Source organism: Aulonocara sp. 'chitande type north' Nkhata Bay, linkage group LG1 (genome assembly GCF_057382095.1).
Source record: "Aulonocara sp. 'chitande type north' Nkhata Bay isolate Kocher_YH1m ecotype deep benthic linkage group LG1, A_spYH_male_GT1.1, whole genome shotgun sequence".
In the NCBI taxonomy this organism is placed as follows: domain Eukaryota; kingdom Metazoa; phylum Chordata; class Actinopteri; order Cichliformes; family Cichlidae; genus Aulonocara; species Aulonocara sp. 'chitande type north' Nkhata Bay.
The window spans coordinates 15,389,794-15,410,810 of NC_141344.1; the positions used below are offsets into that span (position 1 = coordinate 15,389,794).

General features: G+C 40.1%; 1 protein-coding gene across 3 annotated transcripts; it reads right to left on the reverse strand.

Moving 5' to 3' along the window:
• Window positions 1–638: 638 nt before the first annotated feature.
• Window positions 639–20,382, reverse strand: cenpf (centromere protein F). 3 transcript variants are annotated; one of them, XM_086285240.1, is made up of 38 exons: window positions 20,305–20,382; window positions 19,241–19,414; window positions 18,974–19,099; window positions 18,541–18,611; window positions 18,304–18,440; window positions 17,905–17,996; window positions 17,551–17,824; window positions 17,243–17,445; window positions 17,029–17,154; window positions 16,796–16,924; window positions 16,306–16,428; window positions 16,056–16,191; window positions 15,829–15,958; window positions 15,458–15,737; window positions 15,031–15,237; window positions 14,390–14,598; window positions 13,769–13,898; window positions 13,004–13,282; window positions 12,292–12,879; window positions 11,977–12,150; window positions 10,956–11,860; window positions 10,652–10,845; window positions 10,431–10,566; window positions 10,204–10,342; window positions 9,908–10,019; window positions 9,457–9,710; window positions 9,271–9,379; window positions 8,946–9,151; window positions 8,473–8,691; window positions 8,011–8,154; window positions 7,720–7,909; window positions 7,520–7,617; window positions 7,391–7,432; window positions 6,139–7,266; window positions 4,391–4,520; window positions 3,178–3,882; window positions 2,845–2,954; window positions 639–1,493 (listed from the first exon to the last, which is right to left on the reverse strand). In XM_086285240.1, the coding sequence occupies exons 2-38, from the start codon at window positions 19,400–19,402 to the stop codon at window positions 1,347–1,349; spliced, it is 8,544 nt and encodes a 2,847-aa protein (XP_086141366.1). In that variant the 5' UTR covers window positions 19,403–19,414; window positions 20,305–20,382; the 3' UTR covers window positions 639–1,346. The 3 variants fall into 3 exon arrangements, with proteins under 3 accessions (XP_086141366.1, XP_086141349.1, XP_086141358.1); XM_086285223.1 differs by having other exon boundaries at window positions 10,926–11,860; XM_086285232.1 differs by having other exon boundaries at window positions 10,926–11,860; window positions 19,241–19,410; window positions 20,305–20,363.
• Window positions 20,383–21,017: the final 635 nt, after the last annotated feature.

Below are 21,017 nucleotides of genomic sequence, written 5' to 3' on the forward strand. Positions count from 1 at the left end.
TTCCGAGTTTCGATCCATTCTGAGTTAGACTATTCTCAGTATGCAACTTCCCTTTAATTGGGATGAACTATTGTTTGGATATTTATACTCAGTAAATGTGGATAAAGTGACCAAGCTGTTATATTGTATTTTGAGTCTGCCTGAAAGACTATCACTAAGAAATGGCTAAGTGTTAAAATTCCATCACCAAATGACTGTATGGGTTGTTTAAATAGAAAAAATTTCATTCTCTAACAGCTTTCAATACAACACATTTGATTGGATTTGGGATAAATGGAAACATATTTTTTCAAGGCGACCTGAATTTGTTTAAACCTCTGTAATCCTGTATATGTTAACTAGTTGGTACACCCGTTTGTTTACTTTTGTTTATTCTTGTTCATACAGGTTGTTTTATTTTATGTTCCTTTTTTTTATGTATATTTTTGTCTTTGATAAATTCTAATGAAAAAAAAAAGAAAGAAAAAGTGAGGGGCATCCTGCACTGACTGGTATTCTTCACAATCCTGCAGACCTACATTGTGACTGGTTCAGGTTCCCCACCCTGTGGTAGCACAGTGTATTGTGTGGACTCTGGTCATGTTACCCTTTACAGCAGTTTTCGATCAGTTAAGACAGGACACATGAGATCACACAAGTCAAGCAGTAAAAATGATTTAGTAAAAAAGCCTTTATGCATTACTAACTATTTACACTGGTCAATAAGACCTAAGTCTAAAAAAGAGAAACAAAGATTATTAAGCAAGGAAAGGAGTCAAAAACCTGTTTTCATATTTGTTCTAATTTTGGAATAGAAAATCTAGAAAATCTTAGCTGCCATTGACATTCAGCTTTTTACAAGACAGATCAATGAAACAGGTGCATTTACTATAGATATAGCATTCGGAATAATAAAAGACATAAAACAATATTTATCTACAAACATAAAGAACAGTACAAAAGAAAATAAGTAAGTTCCATGAGAAAACTGTTAGGAAGATAAAAAGGGAAGACGATATGACAGGAATGAACATTTCTACAAAGACAATCAGTGCATGTGTACATATTAAACTGCCTCGACACCTTACTGGAGTTAGTGCTTTGTTTTCTTGAGCAACCTGAAGAGAACAACACCTAGGAAGTAATTTAATGTTATAAAGTTCTGGCAGAAAAACATTTACCAGCAAATGTGACTCACAGCCCCGCAAACCCAAAAGGAAAAGTGCATTTTAGGAAGGAGTACACCTTTAAAATAAACATGTCTTTAAAGATCCGTGTAACTTTACAAACATGGATCGTTAACATTTTGTGACGTACATGTGTGTGTTTCTAAGTGGAAGGCTGTGTACGTGCAAGTCCAGGCTGATCTACTGAACGTGACAGTTGTCGCCTTGCTGTGTTTGCTCTCTTAGTTGTTTTTCTGGTGTCTTCCGAGAACTCGGGGAACACTTCCTGTTGGCGGTGTCTGTTGCCATAGCAGCAGAGGGACTCTGCAGAGGTATGGGCCCCAAACCCTGAGAGGGAAAAAAAAAAGTAGACGACAGATGAAAGAGTGAATAAGTGAATCAGAAAGTAGGATTTATGCTGCAGGACGATTCCATGAAAAACAAGCGAGTGGCTCCCATTTGTGTGTTAAAAGTGATTAGACTGAAAATTATTGACAGAGAAGGAATCAAAGTTAGAAGACACACTGATCAAAACGTAAAGACGACTTTTATATGTCATAACGTATTTTGAGCAGCCACCTATCCCAATGGTGGCATCATTTTTTAGAAATTGTGACTTATTACAATGCATGCTTCTATTACTGTGTTGCTAACATAAAATGGGTGCAGATTCGTTTAAAACTATGTTATTTCCCACAATACTAACAGATATAATAGTGCTTACAGAAGAAATTGTGCTATAATGAAAATGTGTTTTCAAATGGTTACTCTTTGAATGTGTGTAAAATTGATTTGGTTCCATTTTTTTTTTTTTTAAAGAGCTTGAATGTGTTTTTCAGTTATGAGCTGAAAGTACTGGAAAAAAATGATCTGAATAAAAAAAGCACCAAATGTCATCCCACTCCTTCAAGGGGCTATAACTCAGTAAATTTCCATAATATGAAGGTAAAATTTGACATGGCCTCATTAAACATACCAAATATATAAAGGGTGGGAACTTAATTCAGATTCAGTTGATTTCATATGGTATGACCCTCGAGTCACACTTCAGTTACTCTGATACTGTGGTGTACAGCAGAGGTTCAGTAAAGCAGGGGAAATCCTTTCGCTTTTAACAATTTGACCTGAAATCTTTACAGTCTTTTAATCTCCTGCTGCTTCACTGACCTGACGTGATGTGACAACAACTTGAAGGAGACGAGGGGGGCCGGACATTCTGTGGCCATATTAGGGGCCACTGCAACCTAAATTATACACATAATGACCCTTGGTGGAAGATTCTTGTTTCTCCCACTCTGGCCTCCCTGTCCACTTTCTTGGATGCCAATGATGTCAGTAGAAATGACACACAAAGTTTAAATTTGCTTTTTTTTTTTAAAAATCCATCATTACATTTTGTTCTTTATTAACTGTGACATACACACTGTATCTAAAAGTTCAGCTGATGTCCGACAATTAGAGGTTCTTACAGCTCCTCACAGATAATAAGCTGCAGTGCCGAACACCTTTCACATTATTCATCACATTATTCAACTTTGCCTGTTTACAGTGCATTAATATACCATGTGGCGTCAATACCAGAGTAGAGACACAATAAAGTGCCCATTGAGAGTATGGCTTGTGAAACTAACTAAAGGAAACAAGTAGCAAAAAACGCGCTGTGTCTGTAAAAAAATAAAGAGATTCCTGCATTACTCACCTTGCCATCAGATGCAGTTTGTTTGGCAGCCAGCCGAGGGCTGCAGCGCCTCACTGTGGTTCTCCTGATGATGAAAGGACTGGCCTCCCCCAGAGGAATATCAGCAAAACCTAAGGAACAAATAATGATTTTATTTCACTGCACAGAGAATAAATGTATACATGAATATTGATTTTTGTTTCTGTTGTGTAACTGCACCTGTGCTTACTCAGCTAATTGAAAGAGACACACGCAGACACACACACACTCACAAACTGATGGTGGTGTATTTAAATACAAGGATAAAGCTGTAGGATCTCTGTAACAAAGCAGAGCACACTTTCAGCCACTAACCTCTCTGTACCAACTCAGGAAGTCCCTCTGGTCTGAACTCTTCATCTTCCTGTTCAGGTCTTGATTTGGGTGTGGTCGTGGCGTTGGCTTTGATCCTCTTTGTCACATTGTGTAGGGCCTCCTGGGCGCTGTCTCGAGTGCTGATTTCACAGTGACCTCGTTTCCCTGAGCCCGGGGGAGATCTCTGAGTAGTCGAAGGAGCAATGTTTTCGGTATTGTCGTCGATTTTTATTTCCTGATGTCTGGTGGAAGACTTCCTCCCTGAACGCTGGCGGCCTTCGGTGCTGCTGGAGTGGCTGTCATTAGCATTTTGGCTAGCACCAATCAGCTCCAGTCGGGTTTTCAAAGCCTCGTTGGTCTTTTCCAGTTTGTGAACCTCAAGCATCAGGCTGCAGTATTTCTCCATGCTCTCATCTGCCTCTTTGCTTTTCTCTTCCAGAAGTTTGTTCACTTCTTCCAACTCAGTCTTCATCTCCTCCAGCTCTTTAACCTTCTCCTCTAATTCCTTTCTCTTTCCATCAAGTGCAGCGCTAAGTTTGTTCACCTCTTGGTCTTTTTCTTGAGACGCCATCAATCTTTCTTCAGCCTCCGTCATCTTCTGCTCCAAGGCTGACTTTAGGTTTTCCACTTCTTCCTTTAGTTTCTCTGCATCCTTCCTCAGCTGGGTCAGCTCAGTCGGCCCTTCCTCACTGCTCTTCCCTGCCCCTGAAACATAAATGTACCCCATATTCAAAACAAAACAAAACACTTCATGAAAATTGTCAGAAAAGAAAGTAACATGAAAGTGAAATCTTCACTGTGATAACCTTAACAAATATTAAAACAAGCTTTAAAACTTGTTGGCATTTAAGTTAATATAAGCAAAAAAAGGCTGTCAGTAGCACAGATAATTACACCTTTGAACTACAGCCTACCAACAACAGACTTAAAAACAGATTCAAACAGCCAGAGTTTCATAGGTCATACACTTAAGAAACAATCCATCACCTCGAGACATCGACTAATCTGCATATACACACAAAACAGATGAGGCAAAAAGTGTTAAGAGTTCAATTCAAGCCATTAAACAGGAATAAAAAGGACTGCTATAATAAAATCAAAAACTGCATTTAACTTTAAGGGTTTGATCAATGTAAGGACAACTTAATCTGACAATAAAAGGCTGAACACATAACAGAAAACACAAAGGTAAATCTGTTAAATGGATGCACACCTGAGCCGTTTAACATCATTTCCTTCTCCTGCTCCAGCTGTTTGCAGGTCTTCATCCAAAGACTCATCTTGCTCAGGGCAGAGTTTTTGTCTTTAGTCAGACGAGCTGCACGCGATGTTAGCTCTGAGACCTGGAGGGGACGGAGAGATTGAGGCAAAGAAAAATTATTTTCATATGCAGTGTTATCATACAAATGTCAGTTCCAAACATTTTTGGCTCATCTTTTTCATACAATACTGGATATTTTAGATTTAAAAACTGACATCTGCTGAGTGATTGCAAACCTGTCTGGACAGAGAGTTGTATTTTAGATAAGGGTGGGAATTTAACGTGTTAATTGCAATTAATTAATTTTTAAAAAAAATAAAGCGTTAACAAAAATTGATGCATTTAATCACACTTGCGTTCCAAGCAAAGGGGAACTTTTGTCAATGCACAATTTCCTGGTATACCAATTACACTGATACACACAGCTAGCTAGTGTGTTGCTAGGATTGATTGGAAGAAAATTTCAAGACTACTCAATGGAAGCCTTGATAAAAGCATGGTTTTGTGCCAACTGTACAAAAAGAAGTTCTTCGGTTATGGTACCATCTTAATGCACAACATGTTACAGCGGGCACAAAAACTGTGGGAGCTGTTAGCGCTACCAGTTCGAGTACCAACAAAAGGTGTTGCCAGCCCAAACTTGATGAAATGACTGGCTTTAGGGCCAAAATTAGTAAGTCAACATCAGACAAACTTACAAACTCTCTTGCAAAATGGATTGCTTTGGACTGTAGACCACTATCAGTGGTAGAAGATAGGGAGATAGAAAATGTGCTACAGATTCAGATAAGGAAGCCCTGAGTTTGTACAGAGCAGAATCCACCATCAGCGAGACAGACTCCCCGCTGCAGTGGTGGTCCAGTCGAGCAGGGACCCACCCACAGCTGTCTGTCCTGGCCTGCACGTATTTGATTAGTCCTGCCACTTCTGTCCCATGTGACAGACTGTTCTTACTTGCAGGTCACATAGTAACAAAAAAGAGAGCTGCCTTGGGCTCTGAAAATGTGAACAGGCTAGTTTGTCTAAGTAACTGGCTGAAAGAGACGGACATTTAATAAGCATATTGTGAGTCCAATAAGTTTGTAATTTTTTGCACTAAAATGTTGGAGGATGATCACACTGTTTTAGCCCAATGTACAAAATAATTTTTTCTAAGATTACTCAGAGTTTAAAAGGTAAAGCTGTTCAAATAAGCTTTTATGTTTCTGTGCTGTTTTGTTAAGAAGAGAAACTGCACTTTATGTTGAAATTAATATTATTATTTAAAGACAATACCATTTGGAAAATGTACTTAAAATAACACTTTATTTTTAAGTCTGCTAAATTTTGGCCAGGGATGTTTTTTTTTCTCAGTTTTGCAGTGAAATGCAGTTTAAATGCTTCCCCCCCCCCCATAAATTAAAAGAGCTTGAGTTTACAATATTCATGTCCATGTCTATTATTTATTCTGTTTCCCATTAAAAACCCTTTAAAATTACAATAACATTTGCACTTTGGGGCAAATTTTCTTGTGCGATTAAATGTGATTAATTAATTACGAAGCCTCTAATTAATTCGATTAATTATTTTAATCGAGCCCCACCCCCTTTTTTTTAGAGTGTTTCAACCTCTAAAAAAGGAGCATAGAGTGAGTACTACCAGTCCTTTTTTCTTCCATTTTATTGTGACCTAAATAAATCTGGGTATTTCTCTCCATATACCTGTTCACTGAGTTGTGAGATGGACACTTTGTGTGTTTCCAGCTCCTTCTCCATGGAGGTCACTGCTGTCTTAAGATGCTCGTGCTCTTCTGCGAGTTTCTCCTTCTCTTGTTCCAGTGAAAGCAGAGCTGAAGACAGGTTCTTTTTCTCTTCTTCCATCAAAGACACAGAAGACTTCAGTTCCTGTTTTTCAGCTTCTATCTTTTGCTTTTCCTCCTCCTCTCTCTCCTTCTCTTGATTTAAGAAAGAGAGCTTTTGCTGCAAGTCGTGCTTCTCTTTATCTAACAAGGAGAGACTCGACTGAAGCTCTTCTCTCTCGCTGGCTAACGCACTTCTCCCCTGATCTAATCTCTCCTTTTCATCTTCTACAGATAACAGAGAGGAGCGCAGCTTATCTCTCTCTTGTTCTAATGATAAAAGAGCTGTGCGCAGTTCTTCTTTTTCCTGTACAAGTCGTCCATTTTCTCCCTCGATCTGTTCTTTCTCTGCCATAACAGAGGAGACGGATCTTTCCAAGGCCTGCTTCTGATCTCTGTCCTCCTCCTTCTCCTTTTCTAAAACCTCCATCTTGTCCTCAGTAGTTTTTATGAGTGTTTTAAGCTCTTGTATTTCTTCTTCCAGAGCTTCAGTTTGGGTCCTCAGGCTGTTTCTTTCTGTCTCCCACTCCTCTCCATGAGAGCGGAGCTTCTCTCCTTCTGTCTGTGACTCCTGTAGTGAACTCAGCAGATGTTTTTTCTCCTCCTCTAACTGCACCAGGAGAGCCTGCATCCTCTCTTTCTCTGCTTCCCCTTCTGTGCCCTTTTGTTCAAGTGAAATTTCTCTTTGCCGAGAGGCTTCCAGCTGTGCTTGAAGGTCATCCAACACTCTAATCTGTCTCTCTGCTTCCCCTTTCATCTCTTTCTCCAGTTCTTCTAATCTGCATTTCTGTCTTTCCTCTTCCTCCTTTCTTTCTGCCTCTGCCTTCTCCAGTCCTCTCTCCAGCTCCTCCTTAGCTGCCTTCAGTTCCTTGATTTCTCTGTTTTTTATTTCCAGCTGTCTCTCCATGTGTTCTTTCTCAGATCTCAAACTTTCCAGAGTGGTAGAGAGCTCTGAGATTTTCGCACTAAGCTCTTTTTTCTCTTCCTCCACCTGAAGCAAGAAAGACAAAGGCAGGAGAAGCAGATTAACAGTCTGTTTGGATTGCAGTCACATTTTATAATTAGAAGACAAAAATCATCACAGATAGAGGGAAAAAGTCTTAATACAAGGTTACCATTCTCCTTTCCTCCTCCAGCTCAGCTTTAGCCATTTCCGCCTGCGGGAGAGCGCAGCAGAATCGGATTCTGAGTCAGCATCAGTAAGATATAATCATAATTTTTTGACTGTTTGTGAGACTAAATACCTGCAGCACTGCTTCTTCTAAACTTTGCTCTACATCTTCCTTCTCTCGCTCCAGGGAATCAATGCGATCTTGCAGTGAGTCAGACTTTCTCTGGGCGGCTGCAAGGATATAGTCACATTTAGACCAAAACATAACAAAACTGTGGAGGTTATATAATTTACACTTTTCTTTCCATCAGGAACAAAAGTGTTAAGAGTCACCTTTAAGGAGCTCTCCCATCTTCTTTTTCTTCCTCTCATCCGACTCAATGCGGACTTGGAGTTTTTCGATACCAGTTCTCATCTGCTGGACCTCATCTTGGGTGGAATTCAGGCGAGAGGCAATCTCTCCTTTCTCTAATAAAGACGACTCTAAAGACTGGGAAAGGCGAAACACTTCTCCCTCTAAAGCCTGAGGTGGGAATCAGGAAAAACAAGTGGAGTTATGACCAAATGCTTTTGACTCCACTTCCCACATGCAGGGACATACTTCATAATACACTTCCTCCTCACCTTTATCTTTCCAGCCATGGACTCTGTGTTTTGACTGGAGGAACTGTGGTCCTCCTTTATCTGGTTAAGATGGCCAATCAGCTCCTCTCTTTCTCCACAGTGCTGGGAGATTGTCCGCTCTAGCTCTTTAACTTGCTCCACCAGCTTCATGTGAAGGAAAATAGATGAAGTTTTAGTAGGAAACAACAAAAAACACAACAAACAAGCCCCCCCCCCAAAAAAAAAATCTGTTTAAAAGAAAAGTAATTTAACATATCGTAAGTTTCATAAGGATCTAGCATAAATCAGACCTGAGAATCTATTCAAAACTACAGGAGGATTAGGTGATCATTGCTTTGATCTGATTCAGCTGGCTAAAGCAAGTCTTGTCACTGTTAGATGCATCCATATAAGTCAAAAGTCGTAACTGGGGCGTAACCATGTCTAACCAGTCTCCCCTTCTGTGGAAATTTCCATGTGTACCTGTTGCCTCTCTGTCCTCAGTTTGTCTGTGTTGCTTTGCAGGGCTTCATACTCCTTCCTTCCTGCTCTGATGTCATCCTCCAGGATGGAAATGAGGTTTCTTGTGTCACAATTATTTTTCTCCAGACTGTGAACTTTCTCCCTCCAGTGGCTCAAGGATTGGCTCAACTCATCTCGCTCTTCAGTGCAAGACACCAGTTCAGATCTCAGCTGAGTTGTCTGCAGATATAAGATTTATAAGTACCTTTGGGTATTCTGCAAGATGAAAGCTTACAACAACAGAAGACAACAAGCTTACAACAGAACATAGACCAAAGCTTTGGTCTATATTTCTGTACAAGGGGAAACTGAAGGGGATTTGAGAGCAAATTCTGTTTTAGTTTATTTTATTTTATTGGTCCCCAAAAGGTTCACATAAATTTGGCCTTTAAATACACAGTATTGTGTTGTTTTAGCTTGCAGGCTTTGCTCACCTCAGTAATGAGTGTTTCTATCTTTTGCTCCATGCCTGAAAAAGTCCTCCTCTGAGTCTCCATCTCACCCTTCAGTCTGGCCCCCTCAGCCTGCATAGTCTCCAGTTCAGACTCCATTCCCAGGATGTGCTGTTCCAGGTTAGCTTTCTCCGAGCGAACCCTCTTAAGCTCGCTCTCTTGCTGAAGAAACTTCTCATCCCATCCACCTACAGAACCAAGCAAAAACAACCTTTAATCTAATAGCATGACCTTAAATGGAAACTCTCAGGGGTATCTTTACTTCTGAGAGTTGTGGTGATTTTTCTAATATAAAGTAAAAAGAAACCTTTGGCCATCTCAAGTCCTTCCAGCATCTCCATAACATCAGTCAGCTGGCACTTAGTGGTTTGTAGCTGTAGAGTTAAAGTTTCCTTCTCCTCGGACAGCTGGGTCAGCTAAATATGAGCACATGGTATTAACGTAAAAGAAACACAAAAAACTGGTTCCATTATTTGACAAATCTTCATCCTACCTCATGAGAAAGATTTTTCTTTGAATCCAAAGCAATTTTCAGCTGACAGGATGCACTGTGGGCTTCTTCCTCGGCAGCATGAACTTTCTGCTCCAGGTTTTGAACCTGGACTTCCAGTTCAGAGGTCAGCTCCTTTCTCAGTTCCAGGTCAGAGCTCAGCAGGTCGAACTCTGAGCGCAGAGTCTCAAGTTCCTTTTCTTGTTTTCTGATCATTTCCTTGTAACGTTCGAGTTCATCATTTACCAGGGATGACTCTGTTGATGGACAGATGTGTCTGAATGCCATTTGAATATTTATATTCAGCCTAAGCTGAATAAGCATTTGTTATTTTATTCCATAAACAAAAGAAAAATGCATTCAAATAAGGACAAACCTAAATGAAGTATGAACTCAATGCAAAACAATAAATAATAAATAAACAAAACAGTTTTTAGATATTTGATTTACTCACCAAACGATTTCGTGTCTCTTTTCTCACTGAAGGAGGAAGGTTGTGGAGACACGTCATGGATTACAGACTCATCTACAAGAACATCTCTGGAGTTGGAGCTTTCTTCAGAAACCTGTACAAAATAAATAAAAATAATGAAAACATTGCTCCATTATGAACCTCATGTATTCCCAAAGAAATTAACAATTTTCCTAACAATCTGAATATACAACAGACAACGAATACAACATATTAACAAAGATTAATGATGTACCATGCACGACTGAAGGAAAAGTGACTATTACAGCGGTTTTAACCTGTTCAGGAAGTAGCTGCTCCTCCTCATTCGTCTTTGTTTCCTCTACATCTGCTACAAACGCCTCCCCATCCTCCTCTGACTGTTCCTGCGTCACCTCCTGCTTGGTGGCGTCCACCTTAAAGACCAGCTTGACCTCGCTAACATGACAGAGGGGAGGTTAGCTTTGTTTTTCATTGCATACAAACAGTCAACACAAAACAGAAGGCGGCATAAAACTCACTGCACCTGAAAGCATCAGCAAATTCAGTCGGTTCAGACACCATAAGTTCCTCCTCTACTGGAAGGGACTCCGAACTGGTGCAGAGGCTTGAATTAACTGCTGGTTCTACCTGACTCTCGGCTGCTGCTTCAGCTGGGTAAACTAAACAGATAAATATAAATATATGTACTCAAGGAAAGTGGAAATCTGTTTTTTATGAAGGAAAAAAAAACATTTCCTCACTCACCATCAGTTTCTGCCTCCTCCATGTTGTTTCTGTCTGCTGGGCTCTTGAATTCTGACAGCTGCTGAATGAGGCTGTGCTGCTGGCCCACTTGTTCCAGCAGTGATTCATACTGTTGCTTAAACACAGTCAGCTCCTTCTGCAATCCCGCCAGCTTCTGGTGCAGTTCAGCCTGCTCTGCTGTAAACCGCTCGCTCCTGTGATACAAAATAAAACACACTGTGATTTCAGCCATTATATAGATAGCAGAGCAAACAGCTAAAAAGCTAATACAAACTTCAAAGCAGACACAGCCATGTAGACATACTGCTCTTTATTCGTCGCCTCAGTCCTCTCCTCCATCAGCTCAAGCTGCTCCTTCAGTCTCTGGCGCTCCTGTTCTGAGGTCAGCAGGGAGTGCTGGATGCACTCGCTCTCCTCTCTGAGAGAAGCAACCTCATCTCCATGGCCCTTTATGAGTTCCTGTAACTGCAGCTTCTCCTCAGTTATTTGATTCACATTAGACTGTAGTTTGATGTTTTCTTCAGAGAGTTGATTATAGCTCAATTCCAGCTGAACCTTTTCCTCTACTACTTGATTCAATTTAGTAACCAGGTCATTTTTCTCAGAAGTTAATGCATGCAGTTCATCTGCAAGTTGAACGTTTTCTTCATTCGTCTTTTTCAGGATATCATCTAACTGGGCTTTTGCTTCAGTGAGCTGACTAAGGGCAGATTCAGCCTCATGTTTCCGAGCAGTTATTTCATTAATCTTGGCTTCTGTTTGCTGCTTTTCCTCAGTTACCTGTTCAATATTAGACTGCAGTTGTTTGTTCTCCTCAGACAGTGCGTCTACAGTGACTTCGAGCAGTTTCTTTTCTGCATTTACGTGCACCATTTCACCTTCGACTTGCTCTTTGTCGTTCATTAGCTGTTTCAGAGAAGTCTCGAGGTTGTTTTTCTCCTGGAGAAGCTGATTTAGACTGCTCTCTTTGTCCTGAATGGTTTCCCCGAGAGTTGTCTCCAGCTTTTCGTTGTCTTGTGTCATCTGACTGAGTTTAGCCTCTAATGTAGCAACACTCTCTTCCAGTTCGTGACGTCGGATAGCTTCCTCTTCCATACGAGTTATTTCACAGGTTCTCTCAAATAACTCCTCCTTAGCTGTGACATACTTTGACTCCAAGAGAGAGTTCTGCGACTGGACCTCATCTAAGCGGGCTTCCAAGACAGAGACCTGAAAATAGAGCCGCTGATTAGTGAAAGCATGCTGATGACAAAGACAGAAGACAACAGTGAATCAGCAAACACTGTGTGTGAGTGAAGCACTTTTGAGAAGAACAATTATCCAACCTGGGCTCTGCCCTCATCCAGCATGGCCTCCATTTCAGACATCTGGGTCTGGCTCTGAGCAAGCATGGCCTCCAGTGACTCTATAGTTCCTTTAAGCTGCTCCACCTGACTGTCAAAGGAGGTCATGGCTGTCTCGTTGTCCTCCAAGTCCATCTGGAGCATCTCTAGCTGAACCTTAATTGTTTGGAGGGGGATAATTAATAACTCAGAACATGCAACTAAAAGATTTGCTACACTATCCAACAGGACACTTCCTTTGTGTCTAAGAATATTGTAATAAACAAGAACATAAACAGGAACACATTTGGAACCAACCTTGATTTTATTCATGGCGACCACCTTCTCCTTCAGGAGTTCTGAGGTTTTGGTCTGTTCTGCCTCAGCTTTATTCAGCTTTTCCTTCAGATCTTTTATGGTGCTGTCTCTCTCTTCCAGGCCGCGTGACGCTGCAGACAGAGTCGCCTTCATGGTCCGGATCTCCTCCCGACGTGAACTCGACTCTGCTTTGGCAGCACTGACTGATTTCTTTGTGGCTTCGAGCTGTTCGTCAAGGCTCTTTTCTTTTTTGAGGAAGTTTTCAATCTCCAAAGCGTGACGCTCTAACTCTTTACCCATCTTCTCTGTGAGATCTTTTACTTCATTCTCCAAAGCAGAGATAAGATTCATCTTCTCGGCCAGAGTGCTCTCCAGGTTAGACTTAATTTCTATAGCGGAGGAGTGATTCTCCTCAAGAGCTTGTAGTGACTTCTTAAGGTCAACGTTGGACTGAGTGGCTACATCCAGTTCATTCTTCAAGACGGGAAGCTTCTCCGCTGCATCTTTGTTCACATCGACCTTTTCTTCCAAGGATGAAATCTGCTCCAGGAGGCTGCTGATCTTCTCAGTCTGACTGTGCTGAATGATCTTAATTAAAAAGGTTTCATTTATATTTGGTAAGAAAAAATAGGCAAGTAAATAAATTAATTATGAACATAATTAAAATATCCGCACATAACCAGACAACAAAGCAAAGATTTTTAGATTTTACCTTTGATTCTTTCTTCAAATCTTGAATTTCATTTTCCAGCTCGGCTTTTTGTTTCTCCACAGACGATATCAGAACTTCAGCTTCTCTGAGCTGCTTCTCCTTCTTCTCTGTTTGTTTCCGCTGATCACTGAGATCCATTTCTAATTGTTTGAGTTCTTCTGATTTTTTGTTGTACATCCGAATTTGTTCCTCTTCCTGCTCTGTCATTGTCTTAATTTGTTTCTGCAGCTCTGCTCCCAGTTGCTCCTGGACCTTCAGGAACTGCTCTAAGGAACTGATCTAAGAGGAAGAAGAAGAGGAGGACAATTAATTTAAAAAAGCAGTAACAACACAATTACACCAAATGCTCAGCAAAGTTTTTATAGTGATTAAATGTACTACTAAATGTAGGACAGCAAAAACTACTTAATATCTCAACATATGCAGAAATATATCAGAGCATCACCTAAAGCCTCATAACTGGATTTCACGCAACTACTTCCTGTCCATACAGTGGATACAGACACCAGTTGGACGGTGGTTTGAGTTCAGGCCTGTTGATATGGCAAAGTGTCCTTTCCAAAGTGACAAGATAAAAATAACCCAAAAAGCAACCAAAGGCAGACTAGCACAGGTCAGATTTTACTCTAGAGAAGTCTTATTTTCCTGTTTAATTCTCCTGCACTTTTCAGTTTCCCAACTTTATTCACTTATTGAAGTAAAAGTTTGAGAATAAATAGAAGTCTCTTAAAAAAAAGCTTCCACTGCAGTTTAACTAAAGCAGACCTGGTTTTTGGTGAGCAGCAGCTCCTGCTGGGCCTCCTCTAACTGCAGCTTGATGTGCTCAGTCTCTTCAGCCTTTGCTGAAACACGTTCTTCACACTGCTTTAGGAGGTCTGCCTTCTCCTCTGCTAACCTAAGTGAAATTACAAATCAAAGACAGAGAATAGACATTAAAACCAAAGCTCAGCTGATATTGTCAGCAGTTACTGGACATTCCATATGGAATGGGCATTAATGAATATATATATATATATATATAGAACATTTATTTGTTGTTGATTCAGGACATAATGCTGAAAAAATGCAGGTAGATGGTGTCAACACAGCTTGTCCAGAAAAGCAGCTCTGACTCAGTGTTTTGCACTCTGACCACCTGTAGCATGGTACATATCACAACTGAGCAGATGGAAGGTATGAGTCAAACAGTGTTTTCATGTCTTCATGCAACTTGCTTCTAAAAACAGTGTTGGAAAGTTAATATGCCACGACGTACATTGCTGTCTTTCTCACAATGTTTTCTTCGATCTTATACCAAAGCTAAGACAGGACATAATGTGTCATTCCACAGCTCTACCTTATTTCAATTATCATAGTTTTTACCAATATTGCACGAAAAACTCCCACCTGGCATTTTGCTCCTCCTGCTGTGCAATTGTCTGAGCAAGGCTTTCCCTCAGCTGGCTGATCTCAGCCCTCCCCAGCTCTACCAGCTGCTCTTTGGAGCGGACCAGATCACAGGTTGCCTTGTGCTCATCCTGCAGGTCGGTGTTCATCCTCTCAGCGAGTTCGGCTCGAGTGATTTCCTTCTGCAAACGCAACTCCAGATCTTTGACCTAGTTAAGTTATTAAAAAATGAAATCGTATTAAGAAAGAGAGATTCAGCAAGTGCTGACAATGGATTTTACTAGTTTATGTACTCCTTTATATCGAGTACAGTTATTAGAATTACTAATAATTAGAAAAAACATTTATTAGAAAAACTAATAAAAAAACTTTATGGGTTTGCTGTGTTGTTACCAGAACGAAAATATGAAGCACGGTGCATAGCACATCAGTGGATTACAAAAGAGAGAGATACGCTATATTTTTGTATTACCACTTTCAAAATTTCACTTTCCTATAGAACATTTCTCGTAAAAATGGAGCCTAAGAAGCAGCTTTCATTAGGGGTCGGATGTTTGTCCATGATTTATTCCAATAATGGTTGCTAATGAAATTCAAATAAATATTTTAAAGACTATAAAAAATAAATAACTATAAGTCACCTGTGCTTCAAGCTGAGCCACCTGCACTCCTATGTTCTCCAAGTCTTTAGCATGTTTCTGTCCAGCCTCAGAGAACTGAGACTGAAGCTCCTTGTACTGATGCGCCTTCTCCTCCAGATCTGTGCACTTGTTGAGGAGTTCTCCCTTCAGGGAATCAATGTGAGCAGACAGACTGGCCTTTTCTCCCTCTACACACGTGAGCTTCTTCTGCAGTAATGAAAGAAAACGTATTCAGGGTGAGGGATAATCTACTTCAAGGCTGCTGCTACAGTAGATTTTGTACTGTGGTTATTCTTGACACTAAGTAAAAATTAGTTTAATTAAAGCTATTTATCAGAATATCAGCAAAAAACTTAATTCTGACACCAGGCAATCGAATTTTCTACTTTTCAGTTTAAACAAGAGTCTAGAAACCACTGCTCCTTACCTGAAGTTCATCATTAGCCTCGTTTAGGGAGCCCAGACTACTCTCCAAGCTGGTAATTTTGTCTGCGAACTCCTTTTGCACAGCTTCAGTTTCATTAATTAAGCTCTCCTTCTCATTCTTCCAGTCCAGCAGAGCTTGATGTTCTCGTTTCAGTTCCTTACATTCATTCTGACTCGCAGAGAGGTTGGATTTCAACTCTTGGCTCTCCTTCTCTAGCACCGTCACCCTGTTGCTCAGCCTCTCTGACTCTTGTTTCTGTTTCTGGAGTTCATTCTGAGATCTACAGTGAAATTAAATATTTACAAGGATTAATAACAAAATGTATTATTCCTACTCCACAATGCTGATTATGAAAATGAAATGATGATTACCTGTCATTTCTGGTCTCTGCATCAGAAAGTGTTTTCTTTAAGTTTTCCTGTTCACGTGCTGAAGTCTGAGCCTGCTGCTCCAGTTTACACTGAAGTTTCTTCAGCTCCTCCGCCTGCCCTTCAGATTTAGCTAAAGATCCAAAAGACAAATCAGTTTAAGATTAAAATAACCTCAGATTAATTCTCAAGACTAACCGCTACTTCTGACATCCCTAAAACAAATTTACCTTTGAGATCATCTAGCAGTCCCTGGGTACGTTTGAGGCTCTGGTTTGAACTCTTCTTCTCTTCTTCCAGCTGAGAGAGGCGCCTGTTGCTCTGGTCCAACTGGACAGTCATACTGTTCTTCTCTTTCTGCAGCTCCTGGAGGGATGAAGAAATGAGTGGATAACATGAATCCATGCCCTACAATGATGAGAAGTGCACTAAAAGCAGAACTGCAAATTCACAATTACAGCAAACGGATTTTCAGCCCACCTCCATTTTCTTGCGGAGGTCCTGCTCTTTGGTCTGACAGGCCTGAAGGCTTTGTTCTGACCTCAGCAGCTTCTGTTTCTGCTCCTCCATCTCCTTCTCCATCTGCTTCTTCTGGAAGCACATCTAAAAAGGAGCAGTGTGATACAAATTAAGGTCAAGGCAATTAAGATACATTAAATACTTTTCCTCTAGGGTTGTGGCTTTCGCTCCTCTCTGAAAGCCTAAACACACTCAGGATGTGGTGGGTTTTTTTCATTACACATCTTTTTGTTAACTTAAAAACTGACTACTAAAAATACAACTAAAAACAAAATTAAAGTTGCATCTTCAGCAGTTCATCAAATGCACAACATTCACAAAGTCAGTGAGCACTAATTTTACACGACTCACACTTATAAAAAGATTTTAATTAGGCCTCGTCCAACAAAATCACCAAGTAGAAATGCTTTAATCTTTTAATAAATGTGCTGGTGCGATGTTACAAATCTACCTTCTCCATGTCTGCCTGCAGTATGTTGTGGTCTTTTTTGGCCTGTTGGATCTCTTGGGTCAGCTTGGTTCTGGTCTGGTTTAGCTGCTGATCCAAAGCATGATGGGAACTCTGCAGCTGGGCAAGTTCCTACACAAAATATAACAGGTACGAACACAATTCATAAACCAAATTCTAAAAACTTCATTATTAATAAAAATCTTAAAAGACTAAAATATTTCCCACTGTTGTACCTTCTGACTGTCTCTCTCTTGGTCCTTGAGTTTCTGCTCCAGTGCCCGTCTGCAGCTTTCAGCATTGTGCCTCTGGCAACTCATCTCCTCAGTGACTTGTTTTAGTTTCTGCTCAACCGATGAACACTAAAAACCAACTCAAATCATTAGACAACTTTGCTAGTGATTAACTTGTGCTCTTTACTGCTAAGCAGAATAAAATAATGTCGCCTACCTTGGACTCGACCTGCTGGTGTCGGTCTGTGGCCTGACTCAGCTCGTGTTTGGCCTTGGTCAGGTCTCTGTCCCGCTCGCTGAGGTCTTTGCGGGCCTGGTTCAGCTGCGTTTGAAGGTCCTGCAGTTTGGACGCTTGGTTACGAATTTCCTTCTCCTGATTGGCTAAGTTCCTCTCTAGTTCTGACACATGGCCACGCAGCTCTGTTAAAAGAACAACAACCACAAAAAAAGAAGTGTAAAGCAAAAGTTACTAAACACCGAACAATACCCAACATACTAATTATAAAATACTTTATAACAAAATACCTTGGTTCAAAGTCTTTAGCTGCTCCATCTGTTGAGAGGATCCACTGGGACTCGGTGCTGCTCTGGAAGAGCTCATCCGCTGGCTGGGTTTGATCGGCGTCTCCTCATGGGCGTCCCAAAGGGATGTCCCTCGCCTCTTTAGAGGTGTTTCCATTATGTCCTGAGACTGGCGGCGATGGGCAGAATCCTGCTGTTGCCATGGGAAAATGGAAGACCCGGCTTGTCGGGCAGCAATGTCCTTGTGACTTACACTGACTGAAGACTGATTCAACAGCTAGAGAAGATGAGAAATATTAAAACTACTAAGAAATAAATGCTCATAATTATAAAAATAGATTTATTTATAGCACTTACTTTGACCTGCAAGACTTTGAGTTCACTTTCCAGTCTTTTTCTTTCTTCTACCTCTTGGTTGTATTTCTCCTGCAGCTCCTCTAGTCTATTATCTATGGAAGACACACAATTCAAATCCAAAGTAAACTTATTCAGTCATTTAGAAAACAGTGACTCCTTAACAGATGGAGCTTAAAAAAAAAAGACGTCTGAATGCAAAAATGATTCTATATACATTTTTAGAGACAGAGACACTCTAGAAATAACTGCGATAAGCCTACACATGAACACAGAAATGTATATTAAAAGAAAAGTGAGAAAAGTCTGTAAATCAAATGTTTACTTGCTTATAAATAAATAAATAAATAAGAACACAGAATGAATTGCAGACTCCCTGAAGATAAAAACACATTTTAATACCATGCTGTCTGTAGGCTGGGATCGATGCTGGTGTCTGAAAACTCTTCTGTGGAGTGGCGTAGGTCTGCAGCTCACAGGAGGATGATGACAGTGAGGAAGAGCCAGCAGGCTGGGAACGATCCAGTTCATTTTTGTGCCTGAGCAGATATAAGGTGCTCATCAAGGTCCTGATAAATCACTGAATTTATCACTCTGAGTCATACAACAGCACAGAGAGAGACGCATAACTGAACTCACTTCTTGAGCTCCTGTTCGAGTCGTTCAATGGTTTTTCTGCAGGAGTTAAGCTGACCTTCCAGGTAGCTCACCTACGTTTAGGAAGACAATTCAGTTAGACAAAAACATTAGTTGGATATCAGGCTTGTGAGCTTGTCACTTGAGTACCATTTATGCAAATCTGTACTCCCAAGCTGAAAAATAAATAATTCCTCCGTAACATAAGTTGTTTTTAAAGTTTTATCTTCAGATATAACTTGCTCACAAATAAAAAGGGCGGGACACACTAACAGGAAAACACACTTCAATATGAGCGTCTGTAATTATACATGTGATGAACAGTGGCTATTAACTAACACCTTTCAGCTTTACTGTTGAATACATGTTAATCTAGATCTGAAACTAGGTTTATCCTGCAATGATCAAATGCTTCTTCCTCTCATCAGAAACTGACCTGCTGTTCTTTGACTCCAAGATCATGTACAACCTTTTGCCGAGCTTTCTCTAGAGAGTCACATGACTCTAATAAAGACTGGTTTTCTCTCTTCAAAGCAGACGTCTCTGTACGTTCACTGTCCACCTGGAGAAATAGACTCATATGAGTAGGAGAAGTATTTCTCAAGCTTATTTTAAATGTTTTGATTGGGTATCTTTTCAAATAGATGTGTCAGTTTGTTTCTCACAAAACACATTTGTTCAAGCACTTCTGATAAATGTTGACCTTTTGCTTTTGTTTTTGGAGTGCAGCTTCTAAGGAGTCCAACTGAAACTGCTTTTGTGTCTTCTCCTTCTTCAGTTTATCCAGCTGGACTTCCATCTCCTGGATCTTCTGCAGGGCTTTCCCTGGAAGTCCATCCTTCCACTCCTCCACCGCCCAGCTCATGGTTTAACCTTACTAAAACATATATCCATTTATATAAAAGTAATGAATTGATGACGAGCTGATAAATATACCTAGTTTAAAATTTAAAAACATTTTTAGGGAATCAAGGACTGATACTGGCCTAGCTGACTGCCCTATAAGTAAATAATAATATTTACTGGCAGTGACCAATGATCAGATCAACAAATGTTTGCTAATCAATATTTATCTTCCTTCGGTACATATAACAATAATAGCAATATACAAAGAAGAAAAAGCATCAGTTTAGACACGAAAAAGGCTAAATGTCCATTTTAAACATTGGTAGTGCCACAGAAATTCACACTATGCTTTGTTATGCAGACATAATGAAACGTTTTCGTCTTCAGTGTGAACAGACAGTTCACATGAGGCTAAAGTCCCTTCAAAGCTGTGTCTTCTATCAACGCTGACAGTCAAAGCAACTAAGTGTAGCTATAACTACGTAAAGTTAACCTCAGATTTTATAACAAGAAATGAGTATTAATAGTTATACCGGTGAAAAGAAAATTACAGCCCATCATCTGACCTGAGCAGGTTTTAGTTTAATATTAAAGATTAGCTAGCTAGAAGCTACTTTACAGAGTTTACGTAGTAAATGATGCCCGATTAAATTACTGAATACAACCACAAAACACGTATTAGAAGTCAATTTATTTAAAAGCTGGATATGATCAAAACATAGCTTAGTTTCTGTTTAACGTTAGCTTTCTGAAGAGCATGCTCTCAGCAAATATGACATCGATATATATTTTTTATTTAAATCGTAAATTATCCAGACAGGGGCTAAAGATTAGTGCAGATTCTATATTAGTATATTAGACAGTTAACTCGAAATTGAAATAAATCACATAGCAGTAACGACTCAGGCTGGCTGCACTTACTTTGGGCGCGATGCTCCTTTATCAAATTCTCCTACTGTTTGGGTCGCTCTCGTTGAAAAATTCAAAATTCAACAGAGGAAACGGCAAGCCGCGAAGCTCCATGTCGATTGGCTGTCTGTTACGTCGTCAGCTGCGCCACGAACGCGGATTGGTTCGCTACTCTTTGTGTCCACAGCGACACCAAGTCGTAGGAGTTTATAAATACTCACTAAGCGCACGTCCCACTCGTGTGTAAAATACACCTCTTAGCATGAAACACTTTTTTTGTTTTTGTTTTTGTTTTTACTTCTGTGTAGAAATTTGCTGCAAAATGAAGTCGTCCTACAAATGATTCTGATTATGCTGTAAATAAAGTGTTACAGTAGTGTAACCTGCTTGAGATGAATGCATGGACCTGTTCCTCAGATTCAGTTTGAAATAATCCTTTTCCAACCTTAGATATATTTTATAAGTGGTAGAAAGCAGTTCTGGTCTTGTTAATTTGATTATCAAAATTGAGATCACTGTCCAAAATAATTCCAAGACTCCTGACTTGCTCACTGTGTTTTAGAGAACGGGATAAATATGAACACATTTTTCACAAATAAGAGCAAACATTTTCATCTCACTCAGTTTGAAAAGGTTTTGAGACAGTAGTTTATGTTATCAGTGCAGGTTATTAGCTTGAACAGGGGTTAGATCATCAAAGGAAAATTTTAGTACAACTACATATC